At 39.5% G+C, this 13,702-nt stretch overlaps 1 protein-coding gene across 9 annotated transcripts in view; it reads right to left on the bottom strand.

Moving 5' to 3' along the window:
• Nucleotides 1–13,702, bottom strand: part of RHBDD1 (rhomboid domain containing 1) — a 163,364-nt gene that overhangs the window by 131,292 nt on the left and 18,370 nt on the right. For all 9 annotated transcript variants that reach the window (XM_077957724.1, XM_077957723.1, XM_028831159.2 and 6 more), the window contains one exon: nucleotides 2,053–2,575. In XM_077957724.1, the coding sequence (XP_077813850.1) occupies nucleotides 2,053–2,485 (433 nt within the window). In that variant the 5' untranslated portion in view covers nucleotides 2,486–2,575. The remainder of the gene's footprint in view (nucleotides 1–2,052; nucleotides 2,576–13,702) is intronic.

Raw genomic sequence — 13,702 nt, 5'->3', positions numbered from 1 at the left:
AACATTTACAAAGAAAGCCAATTAAAAGTGAAAATGATTATTCGATTACATCCAACTTTTTGCTTTAAAACATACCCTATTCCTTAAAATCCTGCATTCGGTAAAAAGACAACGTTAAAGGCAGTCACGCCTTTGATGTTTGTAAATATAGAAGTTCATATTGGTGTTCAGTATGCTACTAAATACATAATACCTAACATGTGAATAAAATACTATCATTGGTATTAAATGCCAGTGAACTGTACACTATAAAATAGTGTACACTATAAAATAAAATAGTTATGCTATATAATTTTAACTCAATAAAAATACCAGTAATTTGTATTTTTCTAACCTCTATGGAAAAACATGTTGAAGGCAGGGCATATATTCTTTCTTCTCCCACAATTAGATGCATAAGGACACATCTTGGAAGGAAAGGGGAAGGATGTCAGGAAAAGCAGAAGGAAGGATTAGATTAGATTTCCTTGTTTCAGGACTTTTCTCTCTTCCCCTTCACATTCTAATATTTAGAACACCTAATTTAAAACCTGCTGGAAATTTTGGTCCCATGAAATATCTGTAAAAAGGAACTAGTGACGAAGAAGGTGAGAGACAATGCATCATACAGCTAATACGCAGACTGGGTTCAAATCCCAGCTCCATCGCTTCCTAGCTGGGTAACCTTGTGCTAGTGACTTCACTTCTCTGGGTCTTGGCTTCCTCATCTATAAAATCAGGACAATCCCCCAACAGTCCACAGGTGGTCAGGAAAAAAAAAATTAAAAATAAAAAAAGTAAAATAAAATCAAGGCCGGGCACAGTGGCTCACGTCTGTAATCCCAGCACTTCGGGAGGCCAAGGTGGGTGGATCACAAGGTCAAGAGATACAGACCATCCTGGCCAGCATGGTGAAACCCCGTCTCTACTAAAAATACAAAAATTTGCTGGGCATGGTGACACGTGCCTTGTAGTCCCACCTACTCGGGAGGCTGAGGCAGGAGAATCGCTTGAACCTGGGAGGCGGAGGTTGCTGTGAGCCGAGATCACGCCACTGCCCTCCAGCCTGGCACCAGAGCGAGACTCCGTCTCAAAAAAATAAAAAAATAATAAAATAAAATCAAGACAATCCCATCTCCACATGGATCTGCTGTATAAATTAAATTGGTTAGGTTATGCAGAGTGACTATCATGGCTCCTAAAACAGGGCCAGCATGCCATACCAGGGTGTAGTGCATTTATTAACAAAGTCATCCAGAGGCATATGCAGGACAGTTCTCCAGGTGGACTTGGACCTATGTAGATCTCCCCCTCCTTTCTCGCTTGTCGTTCTCAAGAATAACTGTGGAAATGTGCTGGAAATTCAACACCCTGAGATAAAAGGGGGTTGGCTGAAACAGCCTAATCCACTCCCTAAATAGGATGTCTTTCAAAGCTTTGCCTAGTGATTCATGTGATTCCCAGGTTTGTACCTGGCTGCCTCTTCGGGGTTCCTTATCTGCATGAAAGGAGCACACACAGTCAAGACTCCAACAGCCCTGGGCAGCTTTTTGAGCCTTGAAGGACGGGCTCACAATGAATCCTAGGCTCCTGTTGTCCCTTGCTGCCTAACTGTCAATACTAAATCTGCCTCATGTAACTTGTTGCAGATGAGTGTGCTCTGTCTCACCAGGTGCAGACAAGTTGGTAATCAGAGACAGCACATTGAGCCTACTTCACAAGCACAGTCATCTTTTTTGAGACCTCCCTATTACAGATACATCTGTGGGTCTTTCTGTGACCCTACCATATGGAGCTGGTGCATATTTCCAATACTATGTCTTCTACAAACCACCTCCCAGCAGGTCCTAGTGCAGACTGTCTAAGAGTGGATGATGCAGCATAATGTTAAATGGCAAAAACTAGTCCTTGCATGCTCCAGCCTCCTCTTCAAGATGCAAAGCATCAGCAGCCATTAACCACTTAGAATTTGGTTCCTCTCACCAACTAGGGACCCACACTTCATAAAATGACAGCAGCCACACCTCCCTTGCTTCCTTTATGCATGCAACCTCACAATTTTGTCTCCCTTACCTGAGAAACCTACAGCACAGCTCCTTTTGAAGTCAGGTTCATCCATAAATTCGGCAACAGCAAATTGCAAGAGCAGGTATACCACTCCAGTAAGTACAGAAAATGTGGTGATAACCAAGGCAAACCATCTACTTCCCAGTCTTCTTTCTAGATGTATTCCTTTCCAGAGCATGGATGCCATATTGAAATACAAATGCCAATCATTAGCATGGTGAAGGGGAGAGAGCAGTAAACGCTGCCAGTCTTTTTGCTGGCAACACTTCTCCACACTAAGGCAGGAGCTGTACAGTGGCTTCTGAGGGTTCAAGAAGAACCAGATGTTGAGGGCCAAAGTTGCTAGGGTGACAGGTGGAATATTGTTGATCCCAACATTGAAGATTTGAGAAAGGAGTAGAATAAGCCCAGTATTTATCCCTCTTGATCTCCGTTGCATGGCCAGATATCAGGGAAATAGCTCAGCAATGGGAAGACGTGATCAGGTAGTCAGTTTTAGGTATCTAGGGAGATATATAGACAGCTGAACCTAAAACACAAAATGCATGTGAAAAACAATCAATTAAGAATCAGTGCACAATAAGACATACTCACTTCAAGACAAACTCCCTTAAGGTAAATGCTACTACTCATTCTAACAGAAATATTTACGTTCAACATCTTCTAGAGTAATATCTAGGATGCTGACTGACACCCTTCCTTCATTTTACATTCTAGAATAGAAATTTTATCCCAAATCCCAATGAATCAGTTAATGGACAGTTTTCTCTGACAAACACGTCACGAAATTAACTTGACTTCCTTATAAACAAACATGTAACCTCATGAAAAACCTACAAAGATAGTGTGCAAGCATTAAATGATTTCTACTCAGAATCCTAGCCAGGATTCTTTACCCCCTCCATTTTTTTCAAAGAAATATTTGATTTTGATATGTTAGAATGAGTTTGCTCCAAAGTTTTTAAACATCAACAAGCAAGTTTGAAGACACAAGCATACATTATCTTGAATCCCAATTTCCATGCTGCCAGATACCAATGGTCTGACATCTACTTTCACAACAACTTCAGCTTTTCGTTACCTCCTCTACAAGCCAAATCCTGGGTTGATACACAGTCCTTGGTTTTAAGAGGCTCACTTTCCACCGAGAAATAAACCAACAGCGGCCACATGATGTTCTAACTGCAGTGAGAGAGGGAACCCAGAGCACAGGCACAAACGCAGCCTGAGGTGGTCATCTAACTATGAGAACTATGAGATCTAACATTAACCCCAAATCAAGGGTGATATTGTTGATCCCAACAATATGATTTGGGGTTAATGACAATGAGAAGTTCCATGGCTTACTAGCCCGCTTCTCCACCCCGCTGGACCTGGGCTGGCATTGTGACATGCTTTGGCTAACAGAATGTGGAGGAAGGGATACTACACGAGCTCCCAGCCTACACCTCAAGATGATTTATAGGCTTCTCTCTTGAAACCCTCTCAAGCAACCATGTGAACTTTAGGCCAGTGTGCTGAGTAATGAAAGAAAGGTACAGACTGCAGTCACCCTGAAGGTCCTTGCCACTGGTCAGCTACTTCTCCAGAGGTGAAGCTGTCTAGCTGACCACAGGTATACAAGTGAGTCCAGTTGAGCCCAGCCTAATTTGCTGACCCACAAAACAGTAAGCTAAATAAATGGTACTGGTTTACTTCACTGAGCTTTGGAGTGGTTTGTTATGCAACATTACAACTAATACAGAAGGTATTGCCTTTGGGGAGTGCTATGGTTTAGGTGTTTGTCCCTCCAAAACCTCATGTTGAATGAATGAACGAATGAATGTATTTATTTGTTTAGAGCCCGAATCTCACTCTGTAGTCCAGGCTGAAGTGCAATGGCATGATCTTGGCTCACTGCAACCTCCACCTCCTGGGTTCAAATGATTCTTATGCCTTAGCCTCCCGAGTAGCTGGGATTACACGCAGGTGCCACCATGCCCAGCTATTTTTAGTAGAGACTGCGTGTCACCATGTTGGTCAAGCTGGTCTTGAGCTCCTGACCTCAGGTGATATGTCTGCCTCAGCCTCCCAAAGTGCTGGGATTATAGGCAGGAGCCACTACCCGGCCTCATGTTGAAATCCGATCCCCAGTATTGGAGTAGAACCTAATGGGAGGTGTTTGGGTCATGGGGGAGTATCCCTCAAGAAAAGATGAATGCCCTCCCTGGGGTCAGGGGGTGAGTGAGTTCTCACTCTTATTAGTTCCTGCCAGCGCTGATTGTTAAAAGAGACTGGCACCTTCCCACTCCCTTGCTTCCTCTCTCACCACATGATCTCTGCACATGCTAGCTCCCCTTCACCTTTCACCACAAACGGAAGTGGCCTGAGGCCCCCACCAGATGCTCAATCTTGAACTTTAAGCCAGAAGAACTGTGAGCGAAATAGACCTCTTTTCTTTAGAGATTACTCAGACTCAGGTATTTATAGCAACCCTAAACGGACTAAGACAGGGAGAAATTGGTTTATGCTCATGGGAAGAAGCTAGTAAGGGAAGAGGTGCAGGCAGAGACACAGATAAATAAAAAGGATGAAGTGCTTGGAGGCAAGAGCCTTTTCCTCTTAACAGAAAGAAAAGAAAAATAGGTGTAGCTATGGATATTAAATAGATTAGGTGCAAAATGTTGAAAAAGTTCTCATCTAATGGTTTCTGTTTTCTCTATGGAGATTAATTGGCCCCCAACCAAACAGGTAACTCACTCTTACACCCTAAGGACTCTAACTGCACACTGGACAATGCATGAGTATTAAAAAAAAAAAAAAAAAGGCAGGATTCTCCTATCTTCCAGCTCTGTGACTTGGGGCAAATCATTTAAACTTTCTGAACTTCAACTTCTTCACTTTAAGAATCATAAAACCTCCTACCCAGGATTACTGTAACATGCTTGGAACAAAAGAGCTGCAGAATAAACAGTAGCTACTACTTTCATTTCTATAAAGTAAACTTACTTATGTAAGAACTAATTCCTTTGCAAATGGTAACATCCTAAAAAGACTCAAATGTGTGTGTGCATACACACACACACACATACAATTAGCCATATACCTACACAGGCATGCACACACACATTACTGGCACAACCCCATGTATTAGCACAACTCAAGTTTCTATATTGTTATTATTGTAGCTCTGTAGCATTCTTATGAACTAGAGAATTTAATGAAATTTAAACTGAAATGCTTCCAAATAACTCTGGATAAATGACCTATATTTTTCACATTAGAACTCAAGTCAATTTTCAAATCTTTTCCTACTGTGACTTTTTTGTAATTCTCCTAAATTTATCAACATGTGTGTACACGTGTGCACACATACACATAAATATGTATATTATATATATCAAACATTATTACCTTTAATAGGAACAATAAAAAAACTGGCCTTGATTATTGATCAGTAAATAATCAGCTTACAAGAAATCTCAAAATAAACCCTTCAATATCATTGCCAAGAGTGTCTTATGATGCTGGGCTTTATGTAGCAGAAAATCAAAACTACATCTTTGCTCAAGAAAAACTTGCCCCTCAATTACAATCACTAGTAATGAAGAATATAGATAAAAGGACAGAATTCTCAGTCTTACTTTACACTGTGTCCCAGGCTCTGATTGCACTTTCCTAAGTTACTTCTGGCCAGATGAAAAGGTGTCTTTGTGTCTGCATCCCTTCGCACCTCCCAGCTCTCCACTGTTGACTGCTCCTGCTTCCACAGGACTCCTTGCTTTCCTGAGGCTTCACTCCTCCTTCCAACCCGTTTCTCTGCTGTTCGCTTCTCCTCTATCCCTACTGCCCCCTGCACACACTAAAGGGCTTCCACTTTCATGATTTTTGTAATTCTTTTTATCAGGATGATGCCCAAATTTCTATTTTTCAGCTTTGATTTCTCAGCAGGTTCCAGGGACATAATCTTAGAGGAAAATATAGTTTGCCTGCCGCCTTGGATTCTGAAAACTGAATTATCCTTTCTCACAGAACAATGATTCAGCCATTCCTTCTTTCACTCATGTATTTAATAAATATTTATCAAGTGCCATATGCGTGCCAGTCCCTGTGCCAGGCACTGGAGGTACAGCAAATAACAAAACACTTATATTCCCAGCCTTTAAATGGCCTACTTATACTTGTTGAAGGAATAAAAATGTTGTCCACAGGAAATCAAAAGAGAAGTAAAATTGTGTGGCTTTACTTCTCCATAAATGCATACTTAATGCCAAAGGAGATATAACCATAGCCAATGTAAGAAGTGCATATCTGTTGGGCTCCACCTTTGTAAACAAAGGCCATTAGAGTCCCAGTGTAGGTAGAACATACGTTTTGAGTCTTAAGTGGTAGGAAAGACAAATCAGTCCTAGTTCATAACAACTGTAGAGCAGTTTCCTTCCTAATCAGTTACCAGGTCAGCCATCCAAGGTGAGGGATGCAGCCTGTCAAAAGACAACTTAGAAAATCCAACTTAACCATGTAAAGATCAAATCTGTAACCTGACCTTGTGGGCCAGAGAGGCACGGTTCTAGGAACACCAAGGAAGACCGATCACAGTAAGTGAGCACTGACTATAAAATGAATATAGTTAATGTTTTGACTATCAAATACATAGAAATTTTTAGAGTGCTGCGCTATCTGAAAGACCACAGAGGCATCATCAGTTATAGCAACTTACCTGTGAACTGAAAACCTGTAAAAATCTGTTGGGTTTTAGAAATGGTTTATGTATTATAACTTGCATCCAGACCACGAGCCAGTTACCAGAGTTCAAGAAAGGACAGTCCCTGTGCTCCCTTACCTTACAAACACACCCTCCCCACCAGACTCTACATACCCCAAGCTGAACACTGGACTGCCCCTTCCAAATCAGCTCCTCCTCTCATGTGCTCCACCTCAAGACACGGGATTTCCACCTATCCAGTTGTTCAAGCCAAAGACGTAGAAAGGTCCTTGACATGTCCTTTGACCTTAACCTTATCACCCTGCTACCCCCAAATCCTATCCATCAAGTTTTATTAATTCTTCTAAACAGTTTTTTATCAATCTACTTCTTTCTAGCTCTAGGGCCACTACTTTAGTCTGGGTCACCATCATAGCTTGCCTGATTACCATAAAATCCAACCAACTGAATCCTCTGCTTCTCCTCTGATACCCACTATTTTCCACCACTGCTTAGCATAATCTTGTATAAAATTGAAGTTGGACTCCCCAGTAGTAAGCCTCTGATGGCTTGTCATCACAGCAAGAATAAGTTCAAACTCTTTCCCATAACTATATGCTTATATCACCAGTTCCCTGCCCACCACCCAGGTGGTCTCATCTCAAGCTGGTCTCTGCATCAGTCACTATGCTCCAGTCGCATGGGTGCTACCAAATCAGTAGCTCCAGGATTACAGTATAAACAGCCAAGGGCAGGAGTATAAACAGCCAAGGGCAGGAATAACCTTATCCGTTTTGATCACCAACAGTACTCACAGCCACCATAGGATCACCACAAATACACAGTGACAGGCATATGGTTCATGCTTAGTAAATGCACTTGTCCCTGGGTATCCATGGAAGATTGGTTCCAGGACCTCCAACAGATATCAAAATCGATGGATGCTCAAGTCCCTTACATAAAACAGTGTAGTATTTGCATATAACCTATGCACACCCTCCCATATACTTTGAATAATCTCTAGGTAACTTATAATACCTAATACAACATAAATGCTATGCAAATAGTTGTTTTATTGTATTGTTAGGGAATAATGACAAGAAAAAAAAAAGTCTGTACATGTTCAGCACCAATGCAATCATCCATTTCCCACCCCACACCTGCCAAAAATTTTCAATCTGTAGTTGGTTGAATCCATGGATACAGGATCCAAGGATATGGAGGGCCAATTGTATTTCTCAAATGACTCAAGATTAGTGTATTTTTTTAATGTGTCTACATTATATGATAAATGAAACTGATTAAGAAGGTCTGAATACCTACGATACGTTCATCTTTAAGTATGTTTCCTGCAATTTTAACAACTTTTCCCAGAGCATTGAACATATTATTCCACTTAGCATTTTTAGGTCCATGACAGTATTTATAACGCTAATCTCAACATTACAGAAATAAATCTCTGATCCATTTAAAACGTATTGATAAGTTGCTTTGCCAGAACTATTTGACAAAAAAAAAGCATTTTAATTATGTAATAATACAGACTAGACAGTACTATATCAAGGTTATGGCAGAGAGAAATGGAAGGTTTCTTGCAATATTGATAGGAAAATTAGCCATATTTACTTTTAATGAGAAATTAAAAATTAAACAGGTATGTAATAAGAAAGACTAAGCAGCTAGAACAAACAAAAGAAACTGAATTCGTAACTTGGGAAACCAATGTGTCTCAAGGGGGAGAGAAAGGAGTAAAAAGGGAAAAGAAACTAATTACAGTGATTTTCAATTCTACTTACAAAGCAGAAAATATTTCATCATTATCATTTACTAAGGCAGTATATATCTCAATTTCCAGATTTAAATGTTCAATAAGAATTGAGACCATTAAATTGCAAGAATATATACCAGTTATAAATTCTATTCCCAATTTGGTGTCTGCTACCAACAAAATTAATTTCACAAGAAAGACAGGAACTACAGAGTCTTAATGGGAGTAATCAAATGCTGTTCTGAAGATTGAGACTTCCGTATTACTAAAAGTATAACAAATTCCAAAACTATTCACCGAAATATTCTTAAATTGTATGTTTTTTCCCCCTTGAAGATTCAAGAAAAGTCTGTCACTACATAATTGAGATATATTAATGCTATATCATTAGCACTACTTTCATGCCTTTGGTAAATTTCATTTAACAGTTTTGAATATTTGAAGTATATGCTCTAAGAAATAAGGGAAAATTTAGGTTTGTTCAAGTCATTCGGCAAGAGTCCTCTTATCACTCAAACTCAGTACTTTGCTAATACCTGACCTTCCAGATGCTTAACCCATTTATGCTGGAGGTTGCAATTTTTGTGTGTGAAAAACTAGACCTTGGCGATGACCTTGAACAGCAGGATATAAATAACTCCCATAAGCTTAGCATTCCAATAATGGAACACTAGGCATAACTGGGATTTAGCATTCATCTTTAAAAGCTGAAATATAACTCGCATACCATAAAATTCAATCTTAAAGAGCACAATTCAGTGTGTGTTTTTTTTTAGTATATTCACGAGGTTGTGCCTATCTAGTTCTAGAATTTTCATGACTTCAAAGAGAGACCCCATACCCATTAGCAGTCACTCACTCACTTCCCACCTAGTGCCTGGCAACAATTAATCTTTAATACTCTCTGTCCCTATGAATTTGCCCATTCTGGATATTTCATATAAATGAAGTCACACAACACATGGCCTTTTGTATTTGGCTTCTTTCCCTTAGCATAATGATTTCATAGTTCATCCATGTTGTAGCAACTATCAATACTTTGTTTCTTTTTTATGGTCAAATAGTATTTCATTGTATGATTATACCATATTTTGTTCATCCATTCATCAGCTGATGGACATTTGTTTCCACTTTTTGGCTCTAATGAATAATGCTGCTATAAACATTCATGTACAATTTTTATGAACATATGTTTTCAGTTCTCTGGGGTATATACCTAAGAGTGAAATTGCTGGCTCATATGGTGACTATATGCTTAACTTTCTGAGTAACTGCAAAATTGTTTTCCAAATTTCTATACCATTTACATTCCCTTCAGCACTGTACAACGGTTCCAGTTTCACCACATCTTCAACAATGCTTGTATATATCCATCTTTTTTTTTTTTTACTGTAGCCATCCTGGTGGATGTGAAGTAATACTGATTTTCATTTCCCTAAAGACTCATGATACTGAGAAAATGCTTAGATTTTCATTGCTTAAAATACAATACAAACACACACATGTTCACAGGCACACACATAAGCACACATGTACCCAAACACACACACACATACACACTCACTCACGCTTTCTACAGAAAATTATTTAACAAGCTCAGGTCAAGAGAAATCTTCAGAAAGAAAGGTGAAACCACAAACAAACTGTCCTGGTTAAACCACAAAGACTGCAGCTCTACCATTGCCCTGTGATATAATATGTTGGAAAGGAATGCGAATGTACTCCAGTGGCAAGATATTGCTTAGGCCAACACATTTGACTACAAATTCTGTGCAATTATTTAGAAAAAAAAAAGGTTAGTGTGTTTTATTAATGCAAACAAAGCAAAAATGCTATGAAAATAGCAAATTATTTATACTAAACATAAAAACTTCCTCTGCTTTTTTAATTACAAGAGCTAGACAGCAAATTTGTGCATCACAAATAGTGCATTAATGTGGTCAAAATATACACACACACTAGATGCAGTTTTTCTCACTTATTTTGTTTCATTACAGTCATCTTTCTCTGTGAATAAACTGAACTGGAGCTTTTCTTCCAACCCTTGTAACTCTCTCAGGAATCTTATTCATTCACGGCTTTTCTAGTCCAAATTTATGAAATTGTTTGCTCCACTTGTTACTGTTACTATAGAGCCAATGGATGAGAACATTTTAGTCCAAGATAATAACAATAAAATTCTTTGTTCTTCCAATAAAACTACTTAGCATAATTTTATTTTTCTTAAAAGCTTTAGTTTCCTTAGGTTCCAAGAGAATCCAGTCACAAAATGCAGATTTTCAAGACAGTTTTGAAAATAAGAAAATGGTATAATATATATTTGCATTTAGTGAAAAACAAGAACTGAATACTCACAAAGTAATCTGTTTTCTCTTTTCAAATACATGAATGCATTTTGAAAAGCTTTGCTATATGCAAAACATAGTTGTTTAAATAACATGTAAATTGTGCTTTTAAAATGTAATATTTAAATATTTAACATAATAGCAGATGGTATGGCTTCACATCATTACACCATGTTCAATTTACCAGAATGCATATTCTACCTGAGTTGATTAGTAAATAGGGAGTCCTGGGGGTATAGTATGAAACCTTAGTTAGACAGCATAATTACCTGATGACTAGTTGCACATAAATGACATTTTTTTTCTGGCTATCTAATCTGTTAAATGGCTTCCAGAGCTACATTAATGATAAAATCAGAGGGAATTAGAGTAGGGACCTCTGTTTCCTTCCTTCACATTAATGGCAGAGATACAAAGAAATGAAGACAATCAAATGAATGAAAACTGACTTCATGAATAAAAAATAAAAACTGGAATCAAATTACATTAGGATGGTAATGGGAATCTCGTCTTTATGTGACACTCTCTCAATAATTATATTTCAGTATCTATTCATGGAAATATCTACAACTTAGACTCCATTTCAGAAGCAACTGGGAAGCGAGAGCATTTCCTCCTTTTGAAGCCTACTGAGATCTTTAATATGACGGTTCTCCAACTTCACACCCTCCATTGTTTCAGCCATATTAAGAAACCATCTCACCCAGCTGAACACAACGATTCGACTATCTCTCTAATGACAGCTGCCTATGTCTTTCTGACTTTAATTTATCCAACTTAGAGGGTTTTTTTGCTTTTTAGGGACAGGGTCTCATTCTGCTGCCAGGCTAGAGTGCAGTGGTGCAATCATAGCTCACAGCAGCCTTGAATTCCTAGGCTCAAGTGGTCCTCCCACAGCAGCCTCCCGAGCTGGGACTACAAGCAAGTGTCACCACATCCAGCTATTTTTTTATATGTATTTTTTGTAGAGATGGGGTCTTGCTGTATTGTCCAGGCTGCTCTTGAGCTCCTTGCTTCAAGCAATCCTCCCACTTTGGCCTCCCAAAGTATTGAGATTACAGGTGTGAGCCACCACACCCAAGCTCAAACCTAGAGTTCTTAAGACATAAAAGCTCCTCCTTCCTTTTTTCCTTCATACACCATCTCCCCAGATGAACACGAATACAAAATTTCTGATCCCTTAGTGGGATAATGTTCAGATGTGCTTTATAATAGCCTGCCTTTAGTATCAATGCCACCCATATGGAAGGCATGTATAGGCAAAATATGTAACCTCTGAGGAGCTGGGATTTAAGACCACTAAATGGACATATGAAGAATGTTCTAGACAGATAAGCTGTTAATAAGAACATGTGTTACATGCTGAAAGATCTCAACAGAAATCAGGCCTTTATCACCTTACACTCTTCCCCTAGTCTACTTACACAGTACCTGACTCAACTTGCTTAAAATCCAATTTCACCATGTTGTACCCCCACCTCAATCCACCCAATGGCTTTCTGTATTCATGGTTAAAACACTGCACAGTGTCTCAGGTAGCGATACTCTTTATGGGAAAAATATCTTTAAGCAGATTTTTAAAAAACGATGAATAGTGTCATAATTAATGGAATGGACTCTGGAGTCAAATGAGTTAGGTTCAAATCCTGCTTAATTGCTTGGGAGCTACATGACATTAGGTAAGTGCTTTTTTTTTTTTTTTTCTGAAACAGAGTCTCACTCTGTCACCCAGATTGGTGTGCAGTGGTACAATCTTGGCTCACTGCAATCTCCGCCTCCCAGGTTTAAGCAATTATCCTGCCTCCGCCTCCTGAGTAGCTGGGATTACAGGCGCATGCCAGCAGACCCAGCTAATTTTTGTATTTTTTAGTAGAGACAGGGTTTTGCCATGTTGGCCAGTCTGGTTTTGAACTCCTAACCTTGGGTGATCCACCCGCCTCAGCCTCCTAAAGTGCTGGGATTACAGGTGTGAGCCACCACACCCGGCCCGTAGGTTAAGTTCTTAATCAATCTCTACCTCAGTCTCCTCATTTACAAAACAGATATTAAGTAATAATAAGGAACACCTCATAGAGTTGTTGATGAGTAATATAGGTAAAACACAGAATAATGCCTGAAACATAAGTACTACATAAGTATTAGCAGATATTAAATATTTATCAACATTATCTGATCAACTTCAAGCTATTCATCCCAGGAATGAAGGTCTTATAATATTTACATACCTCCCAATACCTTTTATGCAATTATAGTTTAAAAGTAATCATATATAATTTGCTTCATTTCACTTAATTCTCACAATCCTGTGCAGGCGAAATTAGTTCCACCTTATCTACTAGCTGGTCTACCCACCGCCTGCCAAGAAAAATCACTAACTGTCCAGTTGCCCATTCTAAAACACGCTCCATAGAGTTGCCCACGTGAGATGTACATCCATGGAGCTTCAGCCCTTCAGACTTTTTGGGGATGTTGAAATTTCAGGCCTGCACTTTCTCTGTCCAAGGTGCTTAATAAGCAAGGCCATTCCCACAGATGGGCAGTCACATGGACTCTCTCACCACAAGAGGTGACGAAAGTGAATTTCTCGCGCCTCCCACAGATTACATCTTGTGCTCAATTTAGTGAAAGTCCTTCCAGCAGTTTTGGTGTGAAACCATGAAAGACAGAAAGAAATTCCACTTTTTTATTACACAGATAAAGAAACCAAGGTGATGATGCCCAGAAGCTGGAGTGTAAGGACTCAAAGTCAGCTCTTCCCACCAGACAGTGCTGCTCCACCATGAAGCCCTGCAGTTTCCTGACTCCCAGCTGTGACCCTTCTGGGGGCCCCTATGCCTGTGAGCAGCACCAGCAGGCTGG

The sequence above is a fragment of the Macaca mulatta genome, chromosome 12 (genome assembly GCF_049350105.2).
Source record: "Macaca mulatta isolate MMU2019108-1 chromosome 12, T2T-MMU8v2.0, whole genome shotgun sequence".
NCBI lineage: Eukaryota > Metazoa > Chordata > Mammalia > Primates > Cercopithecidae > Macaca > Macaca mulatta.
This window is presented reverse-complemented; position numbering and strand designations above follow the sequence as displayed.